We start from the raw sequence: 24249 nt of genomic DNA on the forward strand, positions 1-24249 counted from the left end.
GCTGCACGCCAGGCAGCAGTGATATAAAACTGACTTTTATAAAATCAAACATGCTGTAGCCTGAAATGAATCTGACAGTCCACTATGATCTGAATATACATATATACATATCCTATAACTGTTGTGATCATGTTTCATATTAATCTGTTTAGATCATGTACTCTCATGTATGTTGAAATTTTCATACTAATGAACCAAAGAGTATGCCACACATCAGTATACATGTTATATTTAACAGAACATGTTATATTTAACAGAACAGAACAGATTTTCCCAGTTTATGTATTGTCAGTTAGACAATGCGACATGAGCCATCTCTCCTCAGAGTGATTTCAGAAAAACAGAAAGAGGGGGGGCACTGAGAGATCCAACTATTGAGAAATACAGGGGTGGATGAATAACAAAACCCCAGTTAATCAGAAGCTGGTGTCAGAGCAGGCAAAGAAATAGGAGCTGCACAATGGAGTGCTACATCTTTTCAATACTGCTCCTGATCTCGACTGTGGGATCCCTTCCTTCGACGGACAACAGGTAAATGTAGAACTAGCTGCATGAATCTACATTATGTAAAAATGTAATGTAATGCCAACCTTTCTGTGTTTAATGAAGATGGTTAAACATGCTTTCTGTCTCTGAAAATTTTAGATATCATTACATTTTAAATAATCTATGCATGGTTTCATGATAATTAATGTTAATTGATTATTCTCATTTTTGTCATGATGTAGATAAGATGAAATATGCAGGATTGCAGATGTTTATAGGCATATATGTCAACGAATGCAAAATATAGTAATGAAGAATAAAGTAAGAGCTACTTTTCACTTTTGTGCTCAGATTCTTCATCTCGGCCCCTGGGGTGTTTCATGTGGGTGTTAACGAGAAGGTGTTTGTCCAGATGGGAAAGACTTATCTCAACAAGCCTGTTACTTTACACTTGGAGCGTGAGATTGGTAATATAATAGTGTCCAAGAAGAAAATAACTCAATGTACTGCGGAGGGAGAGGTCAAAACAGTTGAGCTCATGGTATGAGACATTTCATCACTCTCATCACAGACAGGAATGAGATGTCATTAACCTAAGCATCTAATTTGTGTTTTAATCTTAACAGATAGACAGGGAAATTTACTCAACACTGCCTCCAAGTAAAGAGCGCCCCTACCTTATGCTGGTGGCAGAGATTCCCTCCCTCAGTGTCAGGAGGATGACACGTGTCCTGGTGTCAAAACACAGGGGCTACATCTTTATTCAGACTGACCAGCCAATCTACAGCCCGACACATAAAGGTAAAAGGAAAGTCAATAAATGTGCAGAAATGTAAACAAATGTGCAAACATTCTCCACTCAACAAATAACTACCAGTGATTGTTTTTAAAGTTACTTTATCTCTCTTCTAGTGAGATACAGGATATTCACTCTTGACCACTCATTCAGGCCACACGAGGAAGTGTTCCAGATATCAGTATTTGTAAGAAGATGCTTTTTCTCTAGGAATAAAGAGGATTTTGAAATATCTGAATAAATTATTTATATGGTTTAACTTCATTTAACAATTTAGGCTTTTAATATTTTCTGACAGAATGCTGCTGGAAACAGAGTAATGAAGTCCCTTAGGACTGCAAAGGGAGGAATTCTCCAAGACACATTCCCCATACCTGATGTCTCTAAGTACGTTAAAACAGGTTAACAACAAAGTGGGTCTAACAAAACAGCACAAGCAAGTTTGGCATACCATTATGACACATATATGTTTTGTATACAAAGAATGGGCACATGGAAGATTACAGCACACTATCAAGAGGATGAAGCAAACGCTGTTTCCAGAGAGTTCAGAGTCCAAAAATTTGGTAAGCTCATTTGATGTATTTCACTTTGTTTTGAATTAACAGATAATACCTTGTCCCTCTCAAAAACATTTTTATTGTTACACTCCCTAGTTTTACCAAGTTTTGAGGTCAACATTGCAATGGAACAGCGCTACATTTTGCTGAATGCTAAACAGTTCGACTTCAGCATCTCAGCAAGGTAAGTGCTGATTAATTTCCCATTACACTCAATTTACTGCCAAATTTTCTTACTCACTATAAATGCCTAGAGTACCATGGACCTGGAGGTCAAAACACAACATTTCATTAAAACACACACACACACACACACACACACACACACACACACATTTCACAAGACACAACATTTCATGAAACATTTCACAAAACATAAAATTTCAGAAAAAAGTCATAAAACATGACATTTAAAAAAAAAACAATTCAGAAAAATGTTTCATAAAACAACATTTCAAATAAAAACATTTCATTAAATAAAAACATTTCAGAAAAAACAACATTTGACAAAACAACATAATTTCACAAAACACATCTCACAAAACACAACATTTCTGAACAAAACAATTCACAAAACAACATTTCTGAACAAAACAATTCACAAAACACAACATTTTGGAAAACACATTTCACAAAACATGACATTTCAGATGACAACATTTCAGAAAAGACATTTGACAAAACATATTTCAGAAAAAAACATCACAAAACAGATTTAACAAAACATAACATTGCAGAATAGATAACTTCTCAGAAAAGACAACATTTAACAAAACATGGCATTTCACAAAACATCATTTCACAAAACACATTTCACAATAAACATTTAACAGAACATTATTTCAGAAAACACATCACAACACACAACATTTCACAAAACATGGACATTTCAGAAAACACATTTCACAAAACACGACATGTCACAAAATATCATTTCAGAAAACACAACATTTCAAACCACAACATTTTACAAAAACACAACGGTTAACTAGCAATAACTTAGCTAATCATTAGCATTAGCTTTCCATCATTAGCTACTTGCACATCCAGAGTTATGTTTTCGGCCACCTGAGTGAGTGAGTCCATTATACCGTGGTCTCTTTGCACTTTTAACAGTTCATATTTGTCCACCAACTCCTGAGAGGACTTTCCTTTAACTTAAGCTAACATTAACTGCTAACGCTCTACAACTTGCTTATCAATAAACCCCAAAATAAGCTAAAAGTGTCTAAAAAGCTCTGTACAGCATGTGTAGACCTAATACCTTTTTCAAATTCTATTTGACAATACGATACTGTGCTAATATTATAATCTTTAGGCTGCTTGTCTTAAACACCACCACTATAATTTTAGACTCTCTTTTTGTCTCACCAACAGTAATCATTTTTCAATTATTTTTTTCTAGGTATTCACATGGTGAGAAAGTAAAAGGTGCTTACCACTGCCAGTTTGGAGTGATAAAAAAAGGCGCAAAACCTGGTCAAAAAACAAAGCCTGTCATTATCAGGGGACTGGAGTTGACTGGTTCGGTGAGCAAAGGGATATCTATCTAATATTTACAATGCAGCTCATTTTAAGATCTGATATCAGATAATCTAGCAACATATTGCATCTCTTAGGTGTGACAATACTTGCATATCAACAATTTAAGCCATTTCTTGCAGGTCCAGGATGGAAGTGCTTCAGCTTCTCTCCAGATAGCAGACTTACATGCGCAGCAGAACAAAACCCTCCTCCAATTAATGCAAAGTGGAGCACAACTTTATTTGGGAGTCTTCGTCATCAACATACAAAGTAAAGGACACTCTTTTATTACATAATGTTTAAGTCAGCAACCACTAAGATGTAAAGAGGGAATATATTTTAGAGTGTAATATATATGTACAGCAGCATGTGAGGAAAATGTTATGTTAACACGTACTTGTTAAAGGCCAGACAGCTTGTTTCTGTTTCCCATTACGCACCTCCAGGGGACTGCAATGATTCTGGATGATGGGAAATGGTATTTTATAAACGAAATGTTAAAGTTAGTGACTGTATAAAGAGGGACAACACGTATCAACTTCTTTAGACTGTAAAAAAAAAAAAATAAAAAAAAAAGCAACCAAAATATCCTGCATATGAATGCTGCCCTCTTGAACTGGTGACATCATTTGAAACCAGAGTCTGCACAATAGCAATCGCCACTGTTTCAAGTTTCAGCCCATACACCCATCCAGCCAATTGCAAGTACTTCCGTTGATTGGTAGCACACCAACGAACACAGCTGTCACTCAAAAAACCAAACTTTACATAAAAACAAAAACTTGAACGTATGTCAATGTCACAAGTACTTCCCCTTAAATGACAGAAAATATTTTGGGAAAAAAATATTTGGCATGCACATCATCTTTTAGTTTGGTCCAGGTTCCATTGGTTAACATGGAGGGGGCGCCAGATGGATTTATACTTGTGCAGAAGACCCTGCGCCGCAGTCTACACCGTTGTGAACATTTATACTTTTGCAGTGGTGGGTCTGTGTCACTCTGCAGTTACACCTCCAAAACACTAGTCAGTGGCTGGGTTTCTGTGAAGTGCTGTAAAGTTTAGTTGATCCAAAACACACCGGAAAAAAAACAAATTACACATGACTCAATAGAGACAATTTCAAATGCAACTACACAAATCAGCTTCACTATAACTCGCAGCATTCACAGACAAAGCGCTTGTCTTTTGCTAGACACATTCTCCCCACAAATACAAAATGCTAATGTTTTTAGCATAAACCTATGACATTTTACATTGTATAAATTAGCCTAATGGCTAGCAGACTTTTTTCTCTACTCATATGAAACCAGGGACAACAGCAACATTTAACAAAGGTAACATTACAAAATTCAGCTCCGTTACAACTCACAAGGTTCACTGACAAAACAACTGTCTTAAACACATTTTCCCAAACAAATGGAACATGCTAACGTTATTAACACAAGCCTATGGCAATTTACATTGTATAGATTATCCTAGCAATGAGCGCTGATTTCCTTTGCTCATATGAAGCCAGCCAAATCCCAAAGTATAAATCCTGAAGGATAAATCACACACAAGACTTAAAATGTTATTTTCTGGAGGCTTTAATGTCTTCAGTATTTACTGTTTCTTATCTGTGACATTAAAGTAAATAAAAGCTTCATTTCCACCGAGGGAAATGGTTTCAGCTTACAACAATAGACAGGAGGTCTGCATCGCCGCAGTGTGTAGTTACATTTCTGGGGAGGTGCATGTCAGGCTACGGCGTAGGGTATGGCGTAAGCTCTATGTCGACACAGAGCCTATATCGTAGGTACCGTGTCGATTTGATCCAGAAGTATAAATCCGGCAGCCAGCCACCATGGGGTAATCGAGATGTTTTGGCTTCACTTTTAGGGTGCTGTCATGTCATCTTTATTATACAGTCTATGGTTGAAATACAGCAGTTTGACTCACATTGAACAGGACCTCTTGTAAACTTAAGGGGTCTTAATATAATAAATACATTGGAATATTTTAAATAGAATTATCAAGTAAAAAAATTACCACAATCCATTATTTTGTAGAACATATGCCTATTTTCATATGCCATGAAATTGCTGGAAGAAATTGTTAGTATCACTATAGCAGATCAGAAATCCCAAAAAAGTGTCCTTTTGTCACTAAAAATATATTTATTTATGTATTTATCTATGTTTGATATTATGAAAACAATAATATGCTAACAACAACAACAACAACAACAACAATTCTGTTATAATTCTGTTATTGCTACTAGTACAAAGAGGAAGGTATTAGGAACGTTATAGTGATTTCTTTTTGCATCTCATTTTTGCATTTTTTGCCCAGGTGGTGAAATGCAAGAGGCAGAAGTTTACCTTCCGATTATTTCCCACAAATACACAATGGATCTCTCTCGAACTCGCTCATATTTCCTTCCTGGATATCCGCTAGATGTGGTGGTATGCATTTAAAGAACAAACAGGTACACAGGTATATACATGACTGATGATTTTGTGTGTGAAAGATTTGGTTTGTTATTATAGGTGGTCATGCGTCTGCCAGATGGCTCCCCAGCAGCTGGTGTGCCAGTAAACATTGATATAAAACAATCTTCAGTGGATTCTTGGCAAGGCACCACTGACCAGGAGGGGGCAGTGTTCCCTGTGTTTAATATTCAGAACGTGGCTCAGATTATTGTTGAAGTTAGTATTTCTAAAGATGTTATCAAATTGATAAATCACTTGGTGTTTCTTTAGTTCAGTTTAACTGTTTACACCCTGACTTCATTAGGTGTCAGCAGATGGCCTTACACAGAGGAAAGTAATTCAACGTGCTTCATCTCCAAGTGGCAGCTACCTTTACCTGAGCTTTACCAACAAGTTGTTTACTGTGGGCGAGTCACTGACTGTGAATTACAACACCATCAATGGCCCAGGACGGGGTTATATATATTACATGGTAAGGCACATCTAAGTTAATACAACATGGTTTGTTTTGACAAAAAGCAACAGATTTTATATCTTAACATTTTCATATTGACTGTGTTGTAGGTCTTAAGCCGTGGGATCATAATACAAAAGGGCTCTCTTGGACTAGGTACTGCAGTTAAACACAACCTGCAGATAACACCTGATATGGTGCCATCCTTCCGTCTGATTGGCTATTACTACAACCAGCGTGGTGACATCATTGCTGACTCGGTGTGGATAGATGTCAGGGATGAATGTGAGATAAAGGTCAAGGTGAGTAAACAGAACAGATAGGAGTGCAGCGGGGGGGGGGGGGGGTTAGGGGTTAGTTCTAGTTGGTTCCAACTACTGACCACAGCCTACACAACCTATATTTTTAGATGTACTGTTTGAATTTATTCATTTAATTAAAGATCCAGTGTGTAGGATTTAGAGAGAGGTTTATTGGCATAAATGTAAAAAAAAAATAAAAAGTATGTTTTCTTCAACGTATGATCACCTGGAAATAAGGATTGCCATGTTTTCGTTACCTCCGAATGAGCAGTCTTATCAATATAGGGAGCGGGTCCTTGTCCACCAAGTCTGCTATGTAAGTAATATGCTATGCTAGTAATTCTACAGTAGCCTCGAATGGACAAACCAAACACTGGCCATAGGGGCATTTGTGCTTTTGCTACTTTGCATTGGCAAACTTAAGGTGTGTCTCAAATCACATAATTCGGTTAGTACAATTCTATGTAATATACTATGTGTACTATACTCTTTGGCGTAGTGCACGAATTTCGACAGGGTAGTGTTGTCTCAAACCAAACACGGCCATTGTGCACTCACCGGAAATGACAACCGCAAATTAGCTAGTTAGCAAACTACCATTAGCATTCGTGTTATTGTTCATGGTACGAAATCATTACAGGCTGCTAAATTAACTCAATAAACATACTGCTGGCTCATACCCGACACCAATATAGTGGTGCTTAGTGCAAAAAACACATGTATTTGTACAATGCAGCGACGTTTACGGTCGCACAGTCCTCGGCCGCTATTTCCAGTTTGAAAAGTGGTCCCTTCCTCAGTGTGAACACACTTATGCACTCCAACAACATGTTTGAACTCAATGCCTTTTCTTTCGTTTGTGACCCCACTGCCCACTTAACAATAGGCGATGTGCTTTTTTACCTCCAGCTCACCCACAGAAGCACCTCAACTTCTGCATCAGGAATTTCAATTTTCGTGTTTTTCCTCTCGGCCGTTGCTATGATTTACCATAAAAAAACAAAAAAACAAAACACTGATAAGCCAGCTTGTGTATATGCATCAGCATTAATGAGGTGCTTTGCATTGACTATTTATGGCTGAATGTGGGCAGGTAGCATATTGGAAGTGAGGCTGGTCCATGTGCAGACAATGCCAAGTTGATCTGGGATTTATAAAAGAAGACTGCGTAATGGCATGCGTATGCATGGTTTTATAAATCAGAATATTTTTTGGCGTACGTCCATTTCCTCATTTGTATGTGCGCAAACATTTAGTGTAGATTCTCTGCACAGTTTTATAAATGAGGCCCCTGGTCCATTCATTTTGCAGAGGAGCAGATCTCTGTGGATAATTTGATGCTCAGTAAAAAAAAACAAAAAAACTTCTGAACAATGAACACTGAAGGAATCTTTACCATAACTTTACACTTGCCACATGGGAGAAGTTTTAGCTGGTTGCAGTTTGCAGTCTACACCACTAGATGCCACTAAGTCTTCACACTGTTCCTTTAACCCTGACCTTTGACAATGACACTGATAATATTAATTGTAATATTGTAACTTAAATTCAGGTAGAATCAAGAGGACCATTTGAACCTGGAAGACGGTCCGAGCTAGACTTTGACTTACATGGTCAGAGAGCCAGAGTGGCTTTACTGGCTGTGGATAAAGCCATCTACGCTCTCAATGCTGATAATAAACTCACAGCCAAACAGGTAAGACTTTCACACTTACTGTCTCACTGAGAATATTTAATTCAAGCCATATATTATCATACATTAAATCCAAGCTCTTGTTTCACTTTTCAGGTGTTTTCCACCATGCGGTCATATGACCTTGGTTGCTCATATGGTGCTGGAGCTGACTCTGAATCTGTACTAAACGACGCTGGCCTGTCTTTTGTATCTCATTCACAATCAGCATGGAAAAAGGGTGAGACAAAAACACAATTTACTTAATTTAAATCCTTTAAAATGTTAAACGACAACAGGACAAACAGATTATTCTCCCTGTTTACATTGTGTTAAACAGTATTATTACCTGTCTCAATGCAATCAAGATTGTTTCAAGTTTATAAAACATTAAATTAACACAAACATACTTTAACGTATCCCAAGTTTCAGAAAATGGGACATAGGCTATTGAAGTGTGAGTATTGATATGGTATTGAGCCATGTAGGTAATTGCTGTTTTATTCAAAACTTAGTAAGTTTTCATAGAGCCAGCAACCATCCTAACTCAAGTATTTATCCACTCACATATCTCTTGCTGAGCTTTAATGTCGTTATACTACTTTTCCAGATCTTGCCTGTAATTCACAATCTGTACGACAAAGGCGCGCTGTAGACCTTCAACAGGAGATGCTAACCTTAAGTAAGACAACATTCTGGCATTTTAACTCTGAGATAATGTAAGATACTTCTGGTAAAAATATACTATAAACATGTGCCTTTTCTTTTTCTTTTACTGTCACTTTCAGAATCAAACTTTTCAGATGAAAAGCTGCAGGACTGTTGTGTTCGCGGGTTTTCTCTCATCCCTATGATACGGACATGTCAGGATAGAGCAAAGAGAGTCTCTCTGGTGGAAGCAAATCCTGTCTGTGCAGACGTCTTTTTAAAATGCTGCCTTGAGGGAGAGCGCCTGAGACAAAAAAAGATACAAGAGGACGCCCAGAATGGACTTGGCAGGAGTAAGATGAAATTGTTGTGTGAACATTAAATACTTATAATGCCTACTTAGACAGCATTTAATAAATAACTGTGGCAAGATTAACACAGAGTGTAATCACAAACATTTTATTCTCTCATTTTTAGCTGCAAGCACAGCTGACATTGAAGAGTTCTTCATGGACACTGCTGCTCAGTACATTCGACGTTTTTTCCCTCCAAGCTTTGAATTCAGAGAATTTGATGTAAATGACAAAAGAAGGTAAGAGCTGGACAGACAGTTCCAAACAAATACAGTTTCTAGTTACAGCCATTACAGCCTTTGCTACCCCCCAGTTTTGTTGATAGCCTTTAGAGGTGCTACTGTTTGTGGCTTTTATCGATTGTGAGAATTGCAGCGTTTTTTAAATGTTTAGTGTAATGAATCTGGTTAAATGTATTACCTTAAGTCCACAGTATAAACCAGGGGTGTCAAACATACATCCAGTGGGCCAGAACTGGCCCACCAAAGGGTTGAATTTGGCCCGCCATTACCCTTTTTCCATTGTCACTCTTGGCTGCCCCGAGTAAAGCCACACCACGCCAATTTGTGTTTCCACTGTCAGATTAGACACGCTGTGCTACGCCAAGCTGCGCCGGAGACGGAACTTCTCTAGAGTAGGTCCAAAAGCCAGTCTGTCAACCCTCAAGCAGGTAGCGGTGACGTTTCGCGACTGCAGCTAACACCCGACGACCCCTTAGCAGGTAGCAGTGATGTCTCACTGACCGCAGCTAACCCCCGACAACCCCTCTTTATCTTACTGTTTCATGTTTGCTATCTGCCATATTATAAGTTGTGTGACGCTGCTTATCGAAATTTCAACATTTCCTTATTTTTGTGCTTCACAATATAAGTTTATACATAACAAAATAACGTGGGACTTTTATTGTGAAGAATCTATAGGAAATGAAATGTGTTATCTGAATTAGCGGAACAGCTAACAGGCTCTTACTGCACCTCTGCAAACAGCTCACCTCCAACAGGTAAACTTCTTTTACCTGCCCTGCTGTGGGAAAAAACACATGCAACAAAAGTAACAGGGGACTTAAGCCATGGATCAACACTCTGCTTTTAAACGTCATTACTCAAGACAAGCCATCATCACTTTAAGACACATCTTCAAGAAGGTTGCCCTGTTGTAATGGAAATGCAAATCAAATAGATGACTTGACAAGAGGTGCCAGGTTTCAGGAGCAACTTAAACAATGCATTGCCTATTTAATATAAAATTCTGCTACAGAGGCTTTTCCACCTTGTCCAGAGTACAGTTCTCTGATGTACCAATGAATACTTTCTTAAAGTATCTCAGGCTGTTTATCTGTTTTGTAAAAAGGTGAATGCCTACAGGATGTACTTGTAATTCTTAACACAAAAAAGGGAAAATATTGGAGTTGATGGCACTTAGTCATTGTGCGATGGTTTTATTGGTCCGGCCCATCTCAGATCAAATTGGGCTGTATGTGGCCCATGAACTAAAATGAGTTTGACACCTCTGGCATAAATTATTTTTGGACAAAGCATTTGTCAGATGCATCTTAGTAAAACAACATTCTTCATTTTATCTTAACTGAAACCCCTTAGGTATTCTTTGACTCTACCTGATTCTATCACCACATGGGAGATTCAGGTCGTCACTTTGTCTCCAACCACTGGTAATAATCACAAATCACAAATAAATCTTGGATCTTTGACTTTAGAGCTTCTCACAATTTACTTTCTTTATGTTTTCATTCAGGTCTCTGTGTAGTTAAGCCCTCTGAGGTCAGAGCATTTAAGAGTGTATTTGTGTCTCTGAGACTGCCTTACTCAGTGAAAAAATATGAGCAACTATCCATTTCACCTGTTATCTACAACTATGGCTACGAAACACTACAGGTAGAAATAACCTAATGCTGACGTTAAGTGGTACAAATTGAAATGTAGTCCTTGATGGTATTTAATGTGTGGACACCTGCATTTGTATAGGTGGCGGTTCACATGGAACAAACTGAAGGACTTTGCTCCCCTGGCTCAGCCACCACTACAGCTTTTGTTAACATTACTGTGGAGCCAGAGTCGTCCCAGTTTGTTTCCTTCAGTGCCGTCCCCATGGTAACTGGCTCAATACCCATCAAAATACGTCTCTATGATATAGAGAATGAGGTGGGACTCGATGCAGTTGAGAAGACTTTGAATGTGTTGGTGAGTGACTAAGACATTATTTTTTAATCTCTTTACAAAACAATAATTCCATAATAGCGAACTACTTGACAAAAGAAATATGGAAACGTGACATGTAAGTAGTCATTTTGGATCTCAAGCTTAGCAAAAATGACTTGTCTTTGTTGACCCTCCATATGTGATATAATCTTTAAGCTATATACTGATATACTAATGTTCAGTCAGTTAACACAAATGGATAAAAGTGCTATAAGCTATAATACAGTAATAATAATCTATGCATTAGACATTGTCTATGTCTACACTTAACACTTTTATGGTAATAAGTATGCATTAAAATTTTAACTAATGAGCATATTTGTGTACTAGTTTTGTTAACTTAAATCAACTTGTGATTAGTGATTAGTTAGCGACTAGCAATTAGCGACGACGAGTAATCAGCTCTATGTTTTGTTGTAGGCAGAGGGACTACAAAAGAGAGAAGAAGAAACCAGAGTGATTAAATTAGGCGGTGAGTTCTCTCAGTATGTCTTCATGACATTTGCTTAGCAGTCATTATTTTCATTCTTCAATATAATTTACATTAATATGTGCTTGAATCAGTTTACTTCTATCTTGATAGGGAGGAGCTCGATGGATTTCAATATTAGCGGAATTTTACCAGATGACGTAGTCCCTGACTCCAGCTCCAATATTTTCATTTCAGTGGAAGGTATGTGCTGTTACACAAAGACATACAATTCACATACCTTTGTAAATAAGTGTCTTACCCTTTCAGTGTTTTCATCTTACAGGGGATGGATTTGGCAGTTCACATGTGAAGAACCTTCTTTCCCCTAAGAAGGTTGCTGACCTGATCGTACTGCCTACAGGATGTTTAGAACAGACAATGACAAAACTGGCCCCTACAGCATCAGCTGTTCGCTACCTTGACCTGAGTGAGCAATGGTTTAACCTGCCTGCTGGAAGCAGAGATGATGCTCTTGATAAAATTGAGCAAGGTAGGAGCATATAAAGCAGTTAATTGCATAATGTCTTGCAAAAAAAAAATACAGTGAAGAACATATTCACACCAAAACAACAGTGTAAGAATTAGCTAGTTAGTGCCAGCAGGGACAACTAGCTAGCTAATTCTGTCGCCTGCTCTCATCCTGACGAAGTGGTCTTCTAGTGCCAGAGAGACTCTGGGGTGCCATAGCTAGCTAATTCTTTATGCATTTGTGGTCTGATAAATGGTAAATGTATCAAATTCAGAGCCCCATATCGCTATTTTACAATCTACTCTAGCTGTCATATTTCGTGAAGACAGACCTACAATTAACAGCTTTAGCAACTGAAATTCAGCCAGCGCAAACTTTAGCGCTGGGGGGGTCACATCAGGCTGGTGGCCAGCAGCAGGGTCTCACCTGTGTAACAGCAGCAACAGAAAGTTTTCTGATCTGGTGGAGTCAGGAAGGTCTGGGATCAGACAGGTAGCGCAAGGTGGTCTGATCCCAGACCGCCCCAAATCCCCACCAGATCAGTAAACTTGAACTGAGTATACAGAATGGGCCCCTGAACCATATTATATACCCAGTTAAAAATACAAACTCTGTAGACATGAAGTTGGAAAAATACATCAAAGAGAAAGCAAAGTTTGTTACTTGTTAGGCCTCTGTAGTCAATTATTAGTTTCAGGTAAGGTTGACACGTTTTGTATTTTTTATCCAGTCATGTTTGCAATGACTGACTTGTGATAGACCTGCTTTCTAAGGTGTGCATGTGTCGGGTTTGAGTATGTGTGCGCGCGTGTGTGTGTGTGTGTGTGTGTGTGTGTGTGTGTGTGTGTGTGTGTGTGTGTGTGTCAGGTTAGAGAAAAATAGTGTGCTGCATGGATTCTGTTGCAGGGCATAGTTGTGTAGTTTTGTGATTGGCCTTTTTGTTAACAATATTAGCCTTGGTGATGTGTGAGCAAAACGTGTATAGCCTAATGGATTATCTTAGCTTGCATCCATGAAATTGTGTGTAATGCATGATGAGTGAGTTTAAGACTTCAGCATAACACTGGAGCACTAGGTAGGTGAGACCCCCTATTTTTCACCAGGTATTTCACACACTGGTTATCAACATTGCACGAGCTACAAGTCACTAACATGGCTATAGACATTTCAGTTTTTAACACAGTAAATACTTTCTTTAAAAGGTTATGTGAGGATTTTAACATACAAGAAATCTGATGGATCTTATGGAGCATGGGGCTCAGTGCCATCTAGTAACTGGTGAGTATAAATGCTGCCTTAATGATTTTTGATGCAAGGGAGTTACTTCCAATATCAAATAGAGGAAACCAACTTTTCTCATTTCCAGTATCTCAATTTATAAATGCGCTTTTTCAATCAATTCTTATTCCTTATTTTTTCCTTTCTCTTGTCCTCAGGGTGACTGCCCTTGTAGTGAAAGTGCTATCATTGGTGGCACAGCGTCAGACAGTGGCTTTTGGACAGCAGGGCAGGAAGGCTAGGGTCGTACCAGAAGAAGAGATCAGGCAATCAGTCAGATACTTGCTCTCTGTACAGAAGACTGATGGGTCATTTAGTGACCCAAATCCAGTGCTACACAGAGGAGTTCTGGTAATCTCAACCGTGTATTGGTTAGAACATGCACATACATATATTAGAACAGTACTGGATGTGGCAACAAACTCATTAGCAGTCATTTGAATGCAACATTGTCTCTGTGTTTAATGTAGAAAGGCAAAGACCAAGATGCATCCATGACGGCTTTCATAACTCTTGCACTGCAACGGTCCCTTCAGTTCCTGCAAACTGACCTGAGAAATAATGCGGTGAGATAATAGAAAGACTTACTGTCTGGAGTAACTGTTTTTGGCCACACTAGCAGTGTTGTTTTTGGGATGGCAATGTTTGTCCACCACATTGGTCCAGACTGAAATATCTCGACAACTACTGAATGGATTGCCAAGCAGTTTTGTACAGACATTAGTGCTGCCCAGAGGAAGAATTCTGATGACTTTGGTGATCTTCGAACTGTTCCCCTAACACCATCAGCAGGTCAAAGCTTTCACCTTTCCTGTGAAATACCTCAACATCAACTAGAGTGACTGTACAGACATTAATTGTTACCAGCCAAGCTTTGCTGATCTCTTGACTTTTCATCTCACACCAAAATCTTAATATAGACCTATTCATACTTTGGTTTATGACTAAAACCTGCAAAGCTAATGACATAACCCTCAGCCTCAGCTATACTTTGTGTTTTGGCCTAATTAGCAAATGTTAGCAGGCTAAAAAGCTAAAAATAAAATGGTGATAATGGTAAACATGCTGAACAGCTGTATGTTAGCATTGTAGTCATGTTAGCATGCTACGATTAATATATGATTTAAAGCACTGCTGTGCCTAAGTACAGCCTTACAGAGCTGCTAGTGTGGCTGTTGACACTTAGCTTTACAGGTGTGTATTGTTTATATACTCAATGTATTTTAATACACTGTCGTCAATGCATAATTTGAAAAGATTTCATGCATAAAGTGTACTGACTGACTTCTTTCTACTTTCTACCAGGAAGCAAGCATTTCAAGATCAACAACATATCTCCTTTCACACCTCGAGGAGCTTCAACATCCCTATGCTGTTGCCATCACAGCCTACTGTCTGGCAGTTTGTCTGCCGCAGGGAACAGATCATTCATCTGCCTGGACTAAACTTCAAGCACTGGCTACCAAAGGTATGTACAATCAAAGCTAATAGGTGTGGGTGATATGGATAATATATGTAGTTTCATATTCATAATCCATATAGCCAATTGAGAAACTGATTATAGATAAAATAACTTGACAGAAATGTCCGTTTTTAGCAAATATAGTGAATTAACTGCTTGAAAGAACAAAGTTATTTCATTACACTGATGTAAAAATGAATATAAAAATCCAATGCTGCCATAAAGCAGTTGTTTAAATTGATTAGTTATCTCATATTGCCCGACCCTAAGAGCAACCATACTTGTTTTGGTCACGATGTAAACAAAAAAGTGTATCACAATATGCTATTGTTTAAAATTGTCATCATTTCTACTTTCTGTCTACTTCTTACATCAGGGAAGAATGGCTGTTATCTGTGGACAACTAATGCCAGCCCAAAGAATCAAGCTCATGCAGATGGCATTACAGTAGAGACTACAGCCTATGCCCTCCTTGCTGCAGTGGAACTTGGGCATACCAAGTGGGCAGACGAAACAGCCTGCTGGTTAACCACCCAAGAAAACTACTTTGGAGGTTTCAAATCCTCACAGGTGATTGCGATGTGCATATAGCCCAGATTAACCATCAGAGAAGATAAAATAAACATGTTAATAATGTTTTACTACTGTGCTCAGGATACAATCATGGCCTTGGAAGCTCTCGCGGAGTATGAGCTAAAGAGGTCCATCAGTCCCGATGCAAATATGATTGTAGAATTCACAGTGCAAGGAAGGAAAGACATTGTAAAGCTTGAACTGGAAAATAAGAAGGAGAAGGTGGAAACAGACCTCAAGGTATCATAGAGCACTGTCAGAATTACACTAAAATACACATAAATATTCAACCTCATTCTTAGATGACTTGCTTTTGTGTGTGTGTGTGTGTGTGTGTGTGTGTGTGTGTGTATGTGTGTGTGTGTGTGTCTTTTGTCCCAGAAATTTTCAGGGAACAACATAAATGTGCAGTTGACAGGAAAAGGAGAAACCAAGCTGAAAGTAAGTTTGATTAATGTCTGTAGATATGCTGAAAGATCACATAATTTACAGTAAGTCACCAACCTGAGGCAGCTGTGGCTCAGAGGTAGTGTGGGTCATCCACTAATCGTAAGAACGGTGGTTTGATCCCCAGCTCTTCCAGCCTGCATGTCGAAGTATCTTTGGGCAAAATACTGAACCCCATATTGTGTCTGATGGCTGCTCCATCAGTGTGTAAGTGCAAGTGAATGGTTACCAAGTTGCAGGTGGCACCTTGTATGGTAGCCTTAGCCACCAGTGTGTGAATGGGTGGTCGGAAGACTAGAAAGGCACAATACAAGTGCAGGTCCATTTACTATTACCAATGTCTTTGGCAGATTGTAAAAGCTTACTATCTACTGGACCCCGAGGACGACTGTGACCAAGTGTCCATCAGAGTCACGGTGGCGGGGAAAGTGAAGTACACTGGTGAGCTTTTGTCGCTGATAACAAGGTACAGTCACGTGTTGCTGATTAAAGCAACAACGATACATTAACCTCTGTTTCTCAAGCTAAGATCATAGAAAATTATGAGTACTATGACGACTACGATAACAACGATGAGGTGGTGGAGAAGGACGCGCGTGTGCCACGATCAGCAATTGAGTGGTTTGATGCTCGCACCCGAAACAGGAGAGATGTTGATAACGATGTAAAGTCAGATGAGACTCTCACCTACACAATCTGTGTCAGGTTAGTTAAAATGAGTTTCATGTCATATTTGCTTTTTATAAGTATTAAAGAGACAAACTTTGCGTGAAAAAATCATAAATCCTGATCATTGTCTTTCTCAGCCTGCATTTTTCATTGTTTTCCTGTTTGTAGTCATAGCCCGGACAGCAATCTCACAGGAATGGCCATTGCTGACATCACACTTCTGAGTGGATTTGAGGCCGTAACTCAGGACCTGGACAGGGTTAGTAGCTCTCTCCACCTCCTCTTCATCATTCAGTGCAAAGTGGGTGAAGCTATTTTTGGGTGCCTGATGTCGTGTCCCATTCATTTTCTCAATAGAAAATCTGAGGTGACTTATAGTTGGAGAGAAAGTCAAAAGTACAAGTTTATACATTCAATTTTAAAAGTTAACTGTGACTTGTTATCTGGCAAACAGCGCAGACTTCTGGAAGTTAACGCTCCTGATCAAGAAATAGTCCTGATAGGACCTATATAATAAACAAATAACTTAAAGGGCCAGTGTGTAATATTTGGCATGGTTTATTGTCAAATCTGAATCTGAATCTGAATATCTACCCATTAATATGTTTATATAAGTGTATAATTGCTATAAAATAAAATTCGTTTGGTTTTCGTAGCCTTATAATTATGCTTTCATATATATACAGTACAGGCCAAAAGTTTGGACACACCTTCTCATTCAATGCGTTTTCTTTATTTTCATGACTATTTACATTGTAGATTCTCACTGAAGGCATCAAAACTATGAATGAACACATGTGGAGTTATGTACTTAAAAAAAGGTGAAATAACTGAAAACATGTTTTATATTCTAGTTTCTTCAAAATAGCCACCCTTTGCTCTGATTACTGCTTTGCACACTCTTGGCATTCTCTCCATGAGCTTCAAGAGGTAGTCACCTGAAATGGTTTTCCAACAGTCTTGAAGGAGTTCCCAGAGGTGTTTAGCACTTGTTGGCCCCTTTGCCTTCACTCTGCGGTCCAGCTCACCCCAAACCATCTCGATTGGGTTCAGGTCCGGTGACTGTGGAGGCCAGGTCATCTGCCGCACTCCATCACTCTCCTTCTTGGTCAAATAGCCCTTACACAGCCTGGAGGTGTGTTTGGGGTCATTGTCCTGTTGAAAATAAATGATCGGCCCAACTAAACGCAAACCGGATGGGATGGCATGTCGCTGCAGGATGCTGTGGTAGCCATGCTGGTTCAGTGTGCCTTCAATTTTGAATAAATCCCCAACAGTGTCACCAGCAAATCACCCCCACACCATCACACCTCCTCCTCCATGCTTCACAGTGGGAACCAGGCATGTGGAATCCATCCGTTCACCTTTTCTGCGTCTCACAAAGACACGGCGCTTGGAACCAAAGATCTCAAATTTGGACTCATCAGACCAAAGCACAGATTTCCACTGGTCTAATGTCCATTCCTTGTGTTTCTTGGCCCAAACAAATCTCTTCTGCTTGTTGCCTCTCCTTAGCAGTGGTTTCCTAGCAGCTATTTGACCATGAAGGCCTGATTCGCGCAGTCTCCTCTTAACAGTTGTTCTAGAGATGGGTCTGCTGCTAGAACTCTGTGTGGCATTCATCTGGTCTCTGATCTGAGCTGCTGTTAACTTGCGATTTCTGAGGCTGGTGAATCGGATGAACTTATCCTCAGAAGCAGAGGTGACTCTTGGTCTTCCTTTCCTGGGTCGGTCCTCATGTGTGCCAGTTTCGTTGTAGCGCTTGATGGTTTTTGCGACTCCACTTGGGGACACATTTAAAGTTTTTGCAATTTTCCGGACTGACTGACCTTCATTTCTTAAAGTAATGATGGCCACTCGTTTTCTTTAGTTAGCTGATTGGTTCTTGCCATAATATGAATTTTAACAGTTGTCCAATAGGGCTGTCGGCTGTGTATTAACCTGACTTCTGCACAACACAACTGATGGTCCCAACCCCATTGATAAAGCAAGAAATTCCACTAATTAACCCTGATAGGGCACACCTGTGAAGTGGAAACCATTTCAGGTGACTACCTCTTGAAGCTCATGGAGAGAATGCCAAGAGTGTGCAAAGCAGTAATCAGAGCAAAGGGTGGCTATTTTGAAGAAACTAGAATATAAAACATGTTTTCAGTTATTTCACCTTTTTTTGTTAAGTACATAACTCCACATGTGTTCATTCATAGTTTTGATGCCTTCAGTGAGAATCTACAATGTAAATAGTCATGAAAATAAAGAAAACGCATTGAATGAGAAGGTGTGTCCAAACTTTTGGCCTGTACTGTATATATATATATATATATATATATATATGTAGCAAGGGCCTTGCTTTAGAGAGGTTGCCATCTTGCGCCACCATGTATGTAAGGCAGCCCGAGTGGACAATCCAGCCAGCCAGAGAACGTGTTTCGCGTGTATAAATAAACCAACGAAGACAGCGGAAGGAAGGAAGGAAGGAGGAGGAAACAGCAGAGTGTTAGTAGTTCGTCGATGGAGAGTAGTGAAAAGTTTTTTTAGTTATAAAGTGTGGGAATGGACCACACTTACCACGCACCAGGAGAGAATGAACCCGAACCGTCATCTGCAAGGAAAAGAAGACGCAACTTCACTCCTTGTGATGCATTCTCTGTGGCGCTTTTCCTCCTGATGATATATCTCCCCAATGATGGTAGCACCGAATCCCAATCTCTGCAGCAAAATGGGAGCGGAGGATTCAGCCTCTCTTCTCGCCCGCTCAGTGTACTCCGGCTCTCATCTTTATGCTCCGGCTCAAACAGGTATGGCTCTGGATCTGTGTCCGCTACAAGAAACTCTTAAAAATCGCGTTCAAAGTCGTCCATTGCAGCTACTATAGTCCGGAGATATTGCTAGGCTAAATAAACAGCTGAGCTCTGTTTACAGGCTACGCTGTCAGTCAGTGTGTGGGCTGGAGATTGGTGAAGCAGAGAGGGGAGGGGGTCCCCGCTAGGTATTGTAAACGAGTATGTGTGTATGAAGTGTGTGTGTGTGTGTTACGTCAGAAGAGTCAGAGTTTGGGACGGAGTCTTTTACCCCCTGGAGTGTTACCAGAGTTTTTGGAGTGCTCAAATTAACAGGCCTTTTTCCCGAACGCTACCCCGGTCTCCTGCTTGTGAGTGATCCATTACAATATCGTAACATGGTTTAGATTTCTAAATAAACATTCACCTTGTCGCTAGATAGACCTACTCCTGAAAAACTCGTGTCTGCACAAGGCTTTTTGTCCCTATGAGGCCACCGTCATTTACCCGACGGGAGGCGTGAGCGAGTGAGCCGTGCAATCTAGAATTTGACCACTGATGTCACTGTTTTCAACCCATTTTACACACTGGCCCTTTAAGTTAGCCCTTATGTTTAGCATACAAAGATGAAAATGTTAACAGTCTTCTCATCTAACTCTCGACTTGAAAGACAACAAGCATCACTAAAATAAGTCTCAGAAAAAGTCAAAAATTTTCCCTTAAAGATGACGGTGTTGAGAAAACTAATTTTTTAATCTACAGTTTAAATAAAGGCAATGTCTCTGTTTGCACTCAAGTGACAGTAGTCACACTGCAGCTATTCGGCTACTTACACCTGTCCCTATGACGCCTTAAGCTGGATTTATACTTCTGCATCGAATCAACACCAAACCTACAGCCTAACCTACACCGTAGCCTGACATGCACCTCCCCAGAAATGTAACTACACATCGCTGCAACAGAGACCTCCTGTCTGTTTTTTTCTCTAAGCTGAAAAACATTTCCCTTAGTGGAAAGGAAGCTTTTATTTACTTTTGTTTCACAGATAAGGAACAATTAATTGTGAAAAGCCTCCATAAAATAGTATTTTAATTTTTCTTATGTGTCATTTATTTTGACTTCATATGAGCAGAGGAGATCTCCACTAGCCACTAAGCTAATTTATATGATGAAAAATATCATAGGCTTGCACTAATAATATTAGCATATTGAATTTTTGGGGGAAAATGTGTCCAGCAAAAGACAAGTAATTTGTGAATGCTGCAATTATAGTGAAGCCAATTTGTGTACTTGTGTTTGAAATTGTCACTAGTGAGTCATGTTTAATATGTGTTTTGCATCAACTTAACAGCATTTAACAGAAACCCCACCACCAGCGAGTGATTGGGAGGAGTAACTGCAGAATGACACACACTACTGCTATAGTATAAATGCTCACAACAGTGTAGGCCATGTAGGCTACAGTGTAGGCTCTGCACAGAGCTGACACGCAAGTATAAATCCGCCTTTATCATGGATCTGACTGTGTGCTGCGATTGGCTGGATCTCATAATGTTAACGCGTTTGGGTTGGAAGTGGTTAGGATGAGGGCAAAGAGATCATAGTTATGACTAGGACTAGTCAATCTCAGATATTTTATGAGATTAAAGTGGTGCATTTATGAGAAAAAACTCACAAAAGACCACCAGATGGTCAGGTGATATAAAGAGTGACACAGTCCACACCTGGGTGCTAACAGCATCTGACTTCAATAAATTCACATCTGAATTCTGGGTTAAATTTATTTTGTACTCTGGTGCCATGTTTTCTTCTCAGCTCCAACAACAAAGCGTTTGGAAATCATTACTGTTATGATTTGCGGCTCTGAAAAAAGAAACATGATTTCCCAGAAGTTAGGGCTGAAATATTTACAATGGGGGCTATAATATGAACCCATGATCATAACACTATCCAGGAGGAAAGCATGTGTCTATTTTAATGCACACTGAGGACATGATAAATAGAAAATGTCATGAACGTGGCTCGGAAAGGACACAAAGGCTCGATTCTTTTCCGGTTAGACAAGAACGAGGTTTATTCAAAAAGACAGGCAGGGTTCGGTACACAGAATATCAATCAGGACTGGCAAAGGTATCCAAATCGTGAGGCAAAGACTAGATCAAAAGACAAAACTGTTATTACCGGCAAGACAAGACAAGATAGAGTGCTGGAACGAGGTCTGTGAAGTATGACGAACTGGCAACAAGACGGGAAGACATGAAGGTTAAATACATGAGGTAATAGGGGTTGATGAGACACAGCTGGGGAGGAACAATCAGGGAGCAGGTGTGACAGCGCCAGACAGGAAGTAAAACCTACGGAGACAAGGAGAGGCAGGTGAACACTTCAAAATAAAACAGGAAGTACAAGACAAGACACAAAACATGAACATGAAATGGGTAACTAAACTTAACAGAAAAACAATTTTTGTCTCCTTGTAGCTAAAAGACGAACCTGAACAGTACATTTCCCATTATGAGGTCTCCTATGGAAAGGTGCTGCTCTACTTCAATGAGGTGAGGCAGAAATCTTTTACATACAGACAAATTTTACATATCCAGTACTAAAATATATCTTCTCTTGCTCTAGCTCTTTGAATCAGAGGAATGCATTAGTTTTGATGCTATACAGAGAGTACCGATTGGCCTTCTACAGCCCGCTCCAGCCGTGTTCTATGATTATTATGAACCAAGTAAGCTTTTCATTTCATATTTCTGCAATTTTTTTAAATTATTTTGTCACAATAGAGGGGACGTTTTGGATAAGTTACCAGGCATTTATGAACTATTCATGCTTTCCTTGCAGACAGAAAGTGTACCGTGTTCTACTCTGCCCCGCAAAGAAGCAATGTGGTCTCCAAACTGTGTTCAGAGGATGTGTGCCAGTGTGCAGAAAGTAGGCCATTACTCTGAGATCCATACCGACAAACACCTGTTAATAAATGTAGCTTTACACTTCAGGTTTGTATAAATAATTTAAATTATCATATTCACCTTTCCTTTAGGACCCTGTCACAAAATACAAAATACATTTCAACTGGGAAGAGGTCAAAGAATCACAACGAATCACCGTTTACAACATGCTTGCTTCTACCCTACAGTAGATTACGGTCAGTACTGCACACAAGACGTGTAAACTAATATTACCTTGACTATCAAAATCGCAAACCTTTACTTTCATATAGTGACACATTGTTTTATTTCAGCATACATTGTTGAAGTCCTCAATGTTTCCATGAAGAGTAACTTTGAGCTGTACAAAATGAAAGTAAACGAGGTCCTCAGATCCCGTAAGTAAAGCAGATGCTGTAACACTGAACTTTGATTGTTTATGCTTGGACGATCCATCTTAATATAATGACAATCATCTGTTCGCCAGATGAAGATATCCATGTGAGTGAGAATTCTGTTCGAGTGTTTGCTAAGAGGCGTCACTGTAAAGGACAGCTAGAACTGGGAAAACAGTATCTCATCATGGGCAAAGACGGCTCTACAACCGACTCATATGGAGAGTAAGTATCATCAGTAATACTAATAAAAGTACAATTTTACACTGACTATTTCAATTTCTGTTCATTCTCTCCCTCTTTCTGTAGGATGCAGTATCTGCTGGAGTCAAACACTTGGGTTGAAAGAAAGCCTTTGGAGAAAGGATGCAAAAAATCTGCACGTAAAGCTGCCTGCGCTGGGTTTAATACATTTACAGATGATTACAAGATAAATGGCTGCAGACAGTGAAACAGACAAATCTGTTTAATTTGACTTACATTTTCAGTTTAGATTTAGAGTTTAGTTTAGAGCTCTTTTTTCACCTTGTATACTCACAGTCATGATAGTGAAACAACATGAATACACACATACTGCTTACACAGATCAACATGGGAATTCATTAAATGTCATGGAGCTGTGTGCAAAGAAGAGACTGCATTTAAACTGTTGTGAAAAAGTTTGACTTTGCAGGACCCGTACTGGATTTTATACTATTTGTTGACGTTGATTATTAATGGCATTTATAAGGAACATTTTAGCACAGAATACAGATGAAAATGTGTTATCATCAACAAATTTGTCTTTTAGCCTTTAAAATGTAGGTTTCTCAATTCAAACTCTCTTTTCTTACTTCACATTAAATTTCCAGACCCTGGACATCGACTTTACAATTCCTTGAGTTCTCTTTGGTGGGGGGTGGTAATGCGAGGCCGCATCAGTGGACTGACACTTTTACATTTTCTGTAAAAAGCTTAAACTGATTTAGGTGTTAATATAATATAATTTTGAAGAAAGAAGTAAAGTAAACACATGGAGCTCTTGTTAGGATTAGACGAAATAGAGGCTGACAGAGATGTTCCTTCCATGTGCCAAATATGTCTTTGGATTATACAGGGCCTTTAATTATGTGTATAACTGTGTGTACATTTTTGCTCAAATTCAAAACAACAAAACCCAACAGCTCTAGTTCTTGTATAGCAAAATAAATTCTTCCAAAAACCTTGATATGGATGTTTATTGGTGTTAATATTAACCCCAGACCTGTAGGGGCGTCGGTGGCTTGGTGGTGGAGCAGGCGCCCCATGTA

General features: G+C 39.3%; 1 protein-coding gene across 1 annotated transcript; it reads left to right on the plus strand.

Annotated features, from left to right (window-relative positions):
- Positions 1-378: 378 nt before the first annotated feature.
- c4b (complement 4B (Chido blood group)) lies at positions 379-24167 on the plus strand. The gene is given in 42 exon segments (XM_049584422.1): positions 379-444; positions 446-531; positions 838-1027; positions 1113-1287; positions 1399-1469; positions 1581-1669; positions 1766-1848; positions 1939-2026; positions 3248-3371; positions 3507-3636; positions 5701-5813; positions 5898-6056; positions 6145-6312; positions 6405-6596; positions 8149-8292; positions 8386-8509; positions 8879-8950; positions 9057-9269; positions 9394-9508; positions 10868-10938; positions 11022-11161; positions 11252-11467; positions 11906-11957; positions 12069-12158; positions 12241-12447; positions 13629-13704; positions 13863-14055; positions 14175-14270; positions 15010-15172; positions 15543-15736; positions 15821-15979; positions 16121-16180; positions 16537-16627; positions 16711-16891; positions 17024-17114; positions 22116-22190; positions 22264-22366; positions 22480-22569; positions 22679-22783; positions 22880-22963; positions 23053-23185; positions 23270-24167. Coding segments are annotated over 42 exon segments (5199 nt in total). The 5' UTR covers positions 379-393; the 3' UTR covers positions 23412-24167.
- The last annotated feature ends 82 nt before the right edge of the window (positions 24168-24249 follow it).

This window comes from Epinephelus fuscoguttatus, linkage group LG8 (assembly GCF_011397635.1).
Source record: "Epinephelus fuscoguttatus linkage group LG8, E.fuscoguttatus.final_Chr_v1".
Lineage (NCBI taxonomy): Eukaryota > Metazoa > Chordata > Actinopteri > Perciformes > Serranidae > Epinephelus > Epinephelus fuscoguttatus.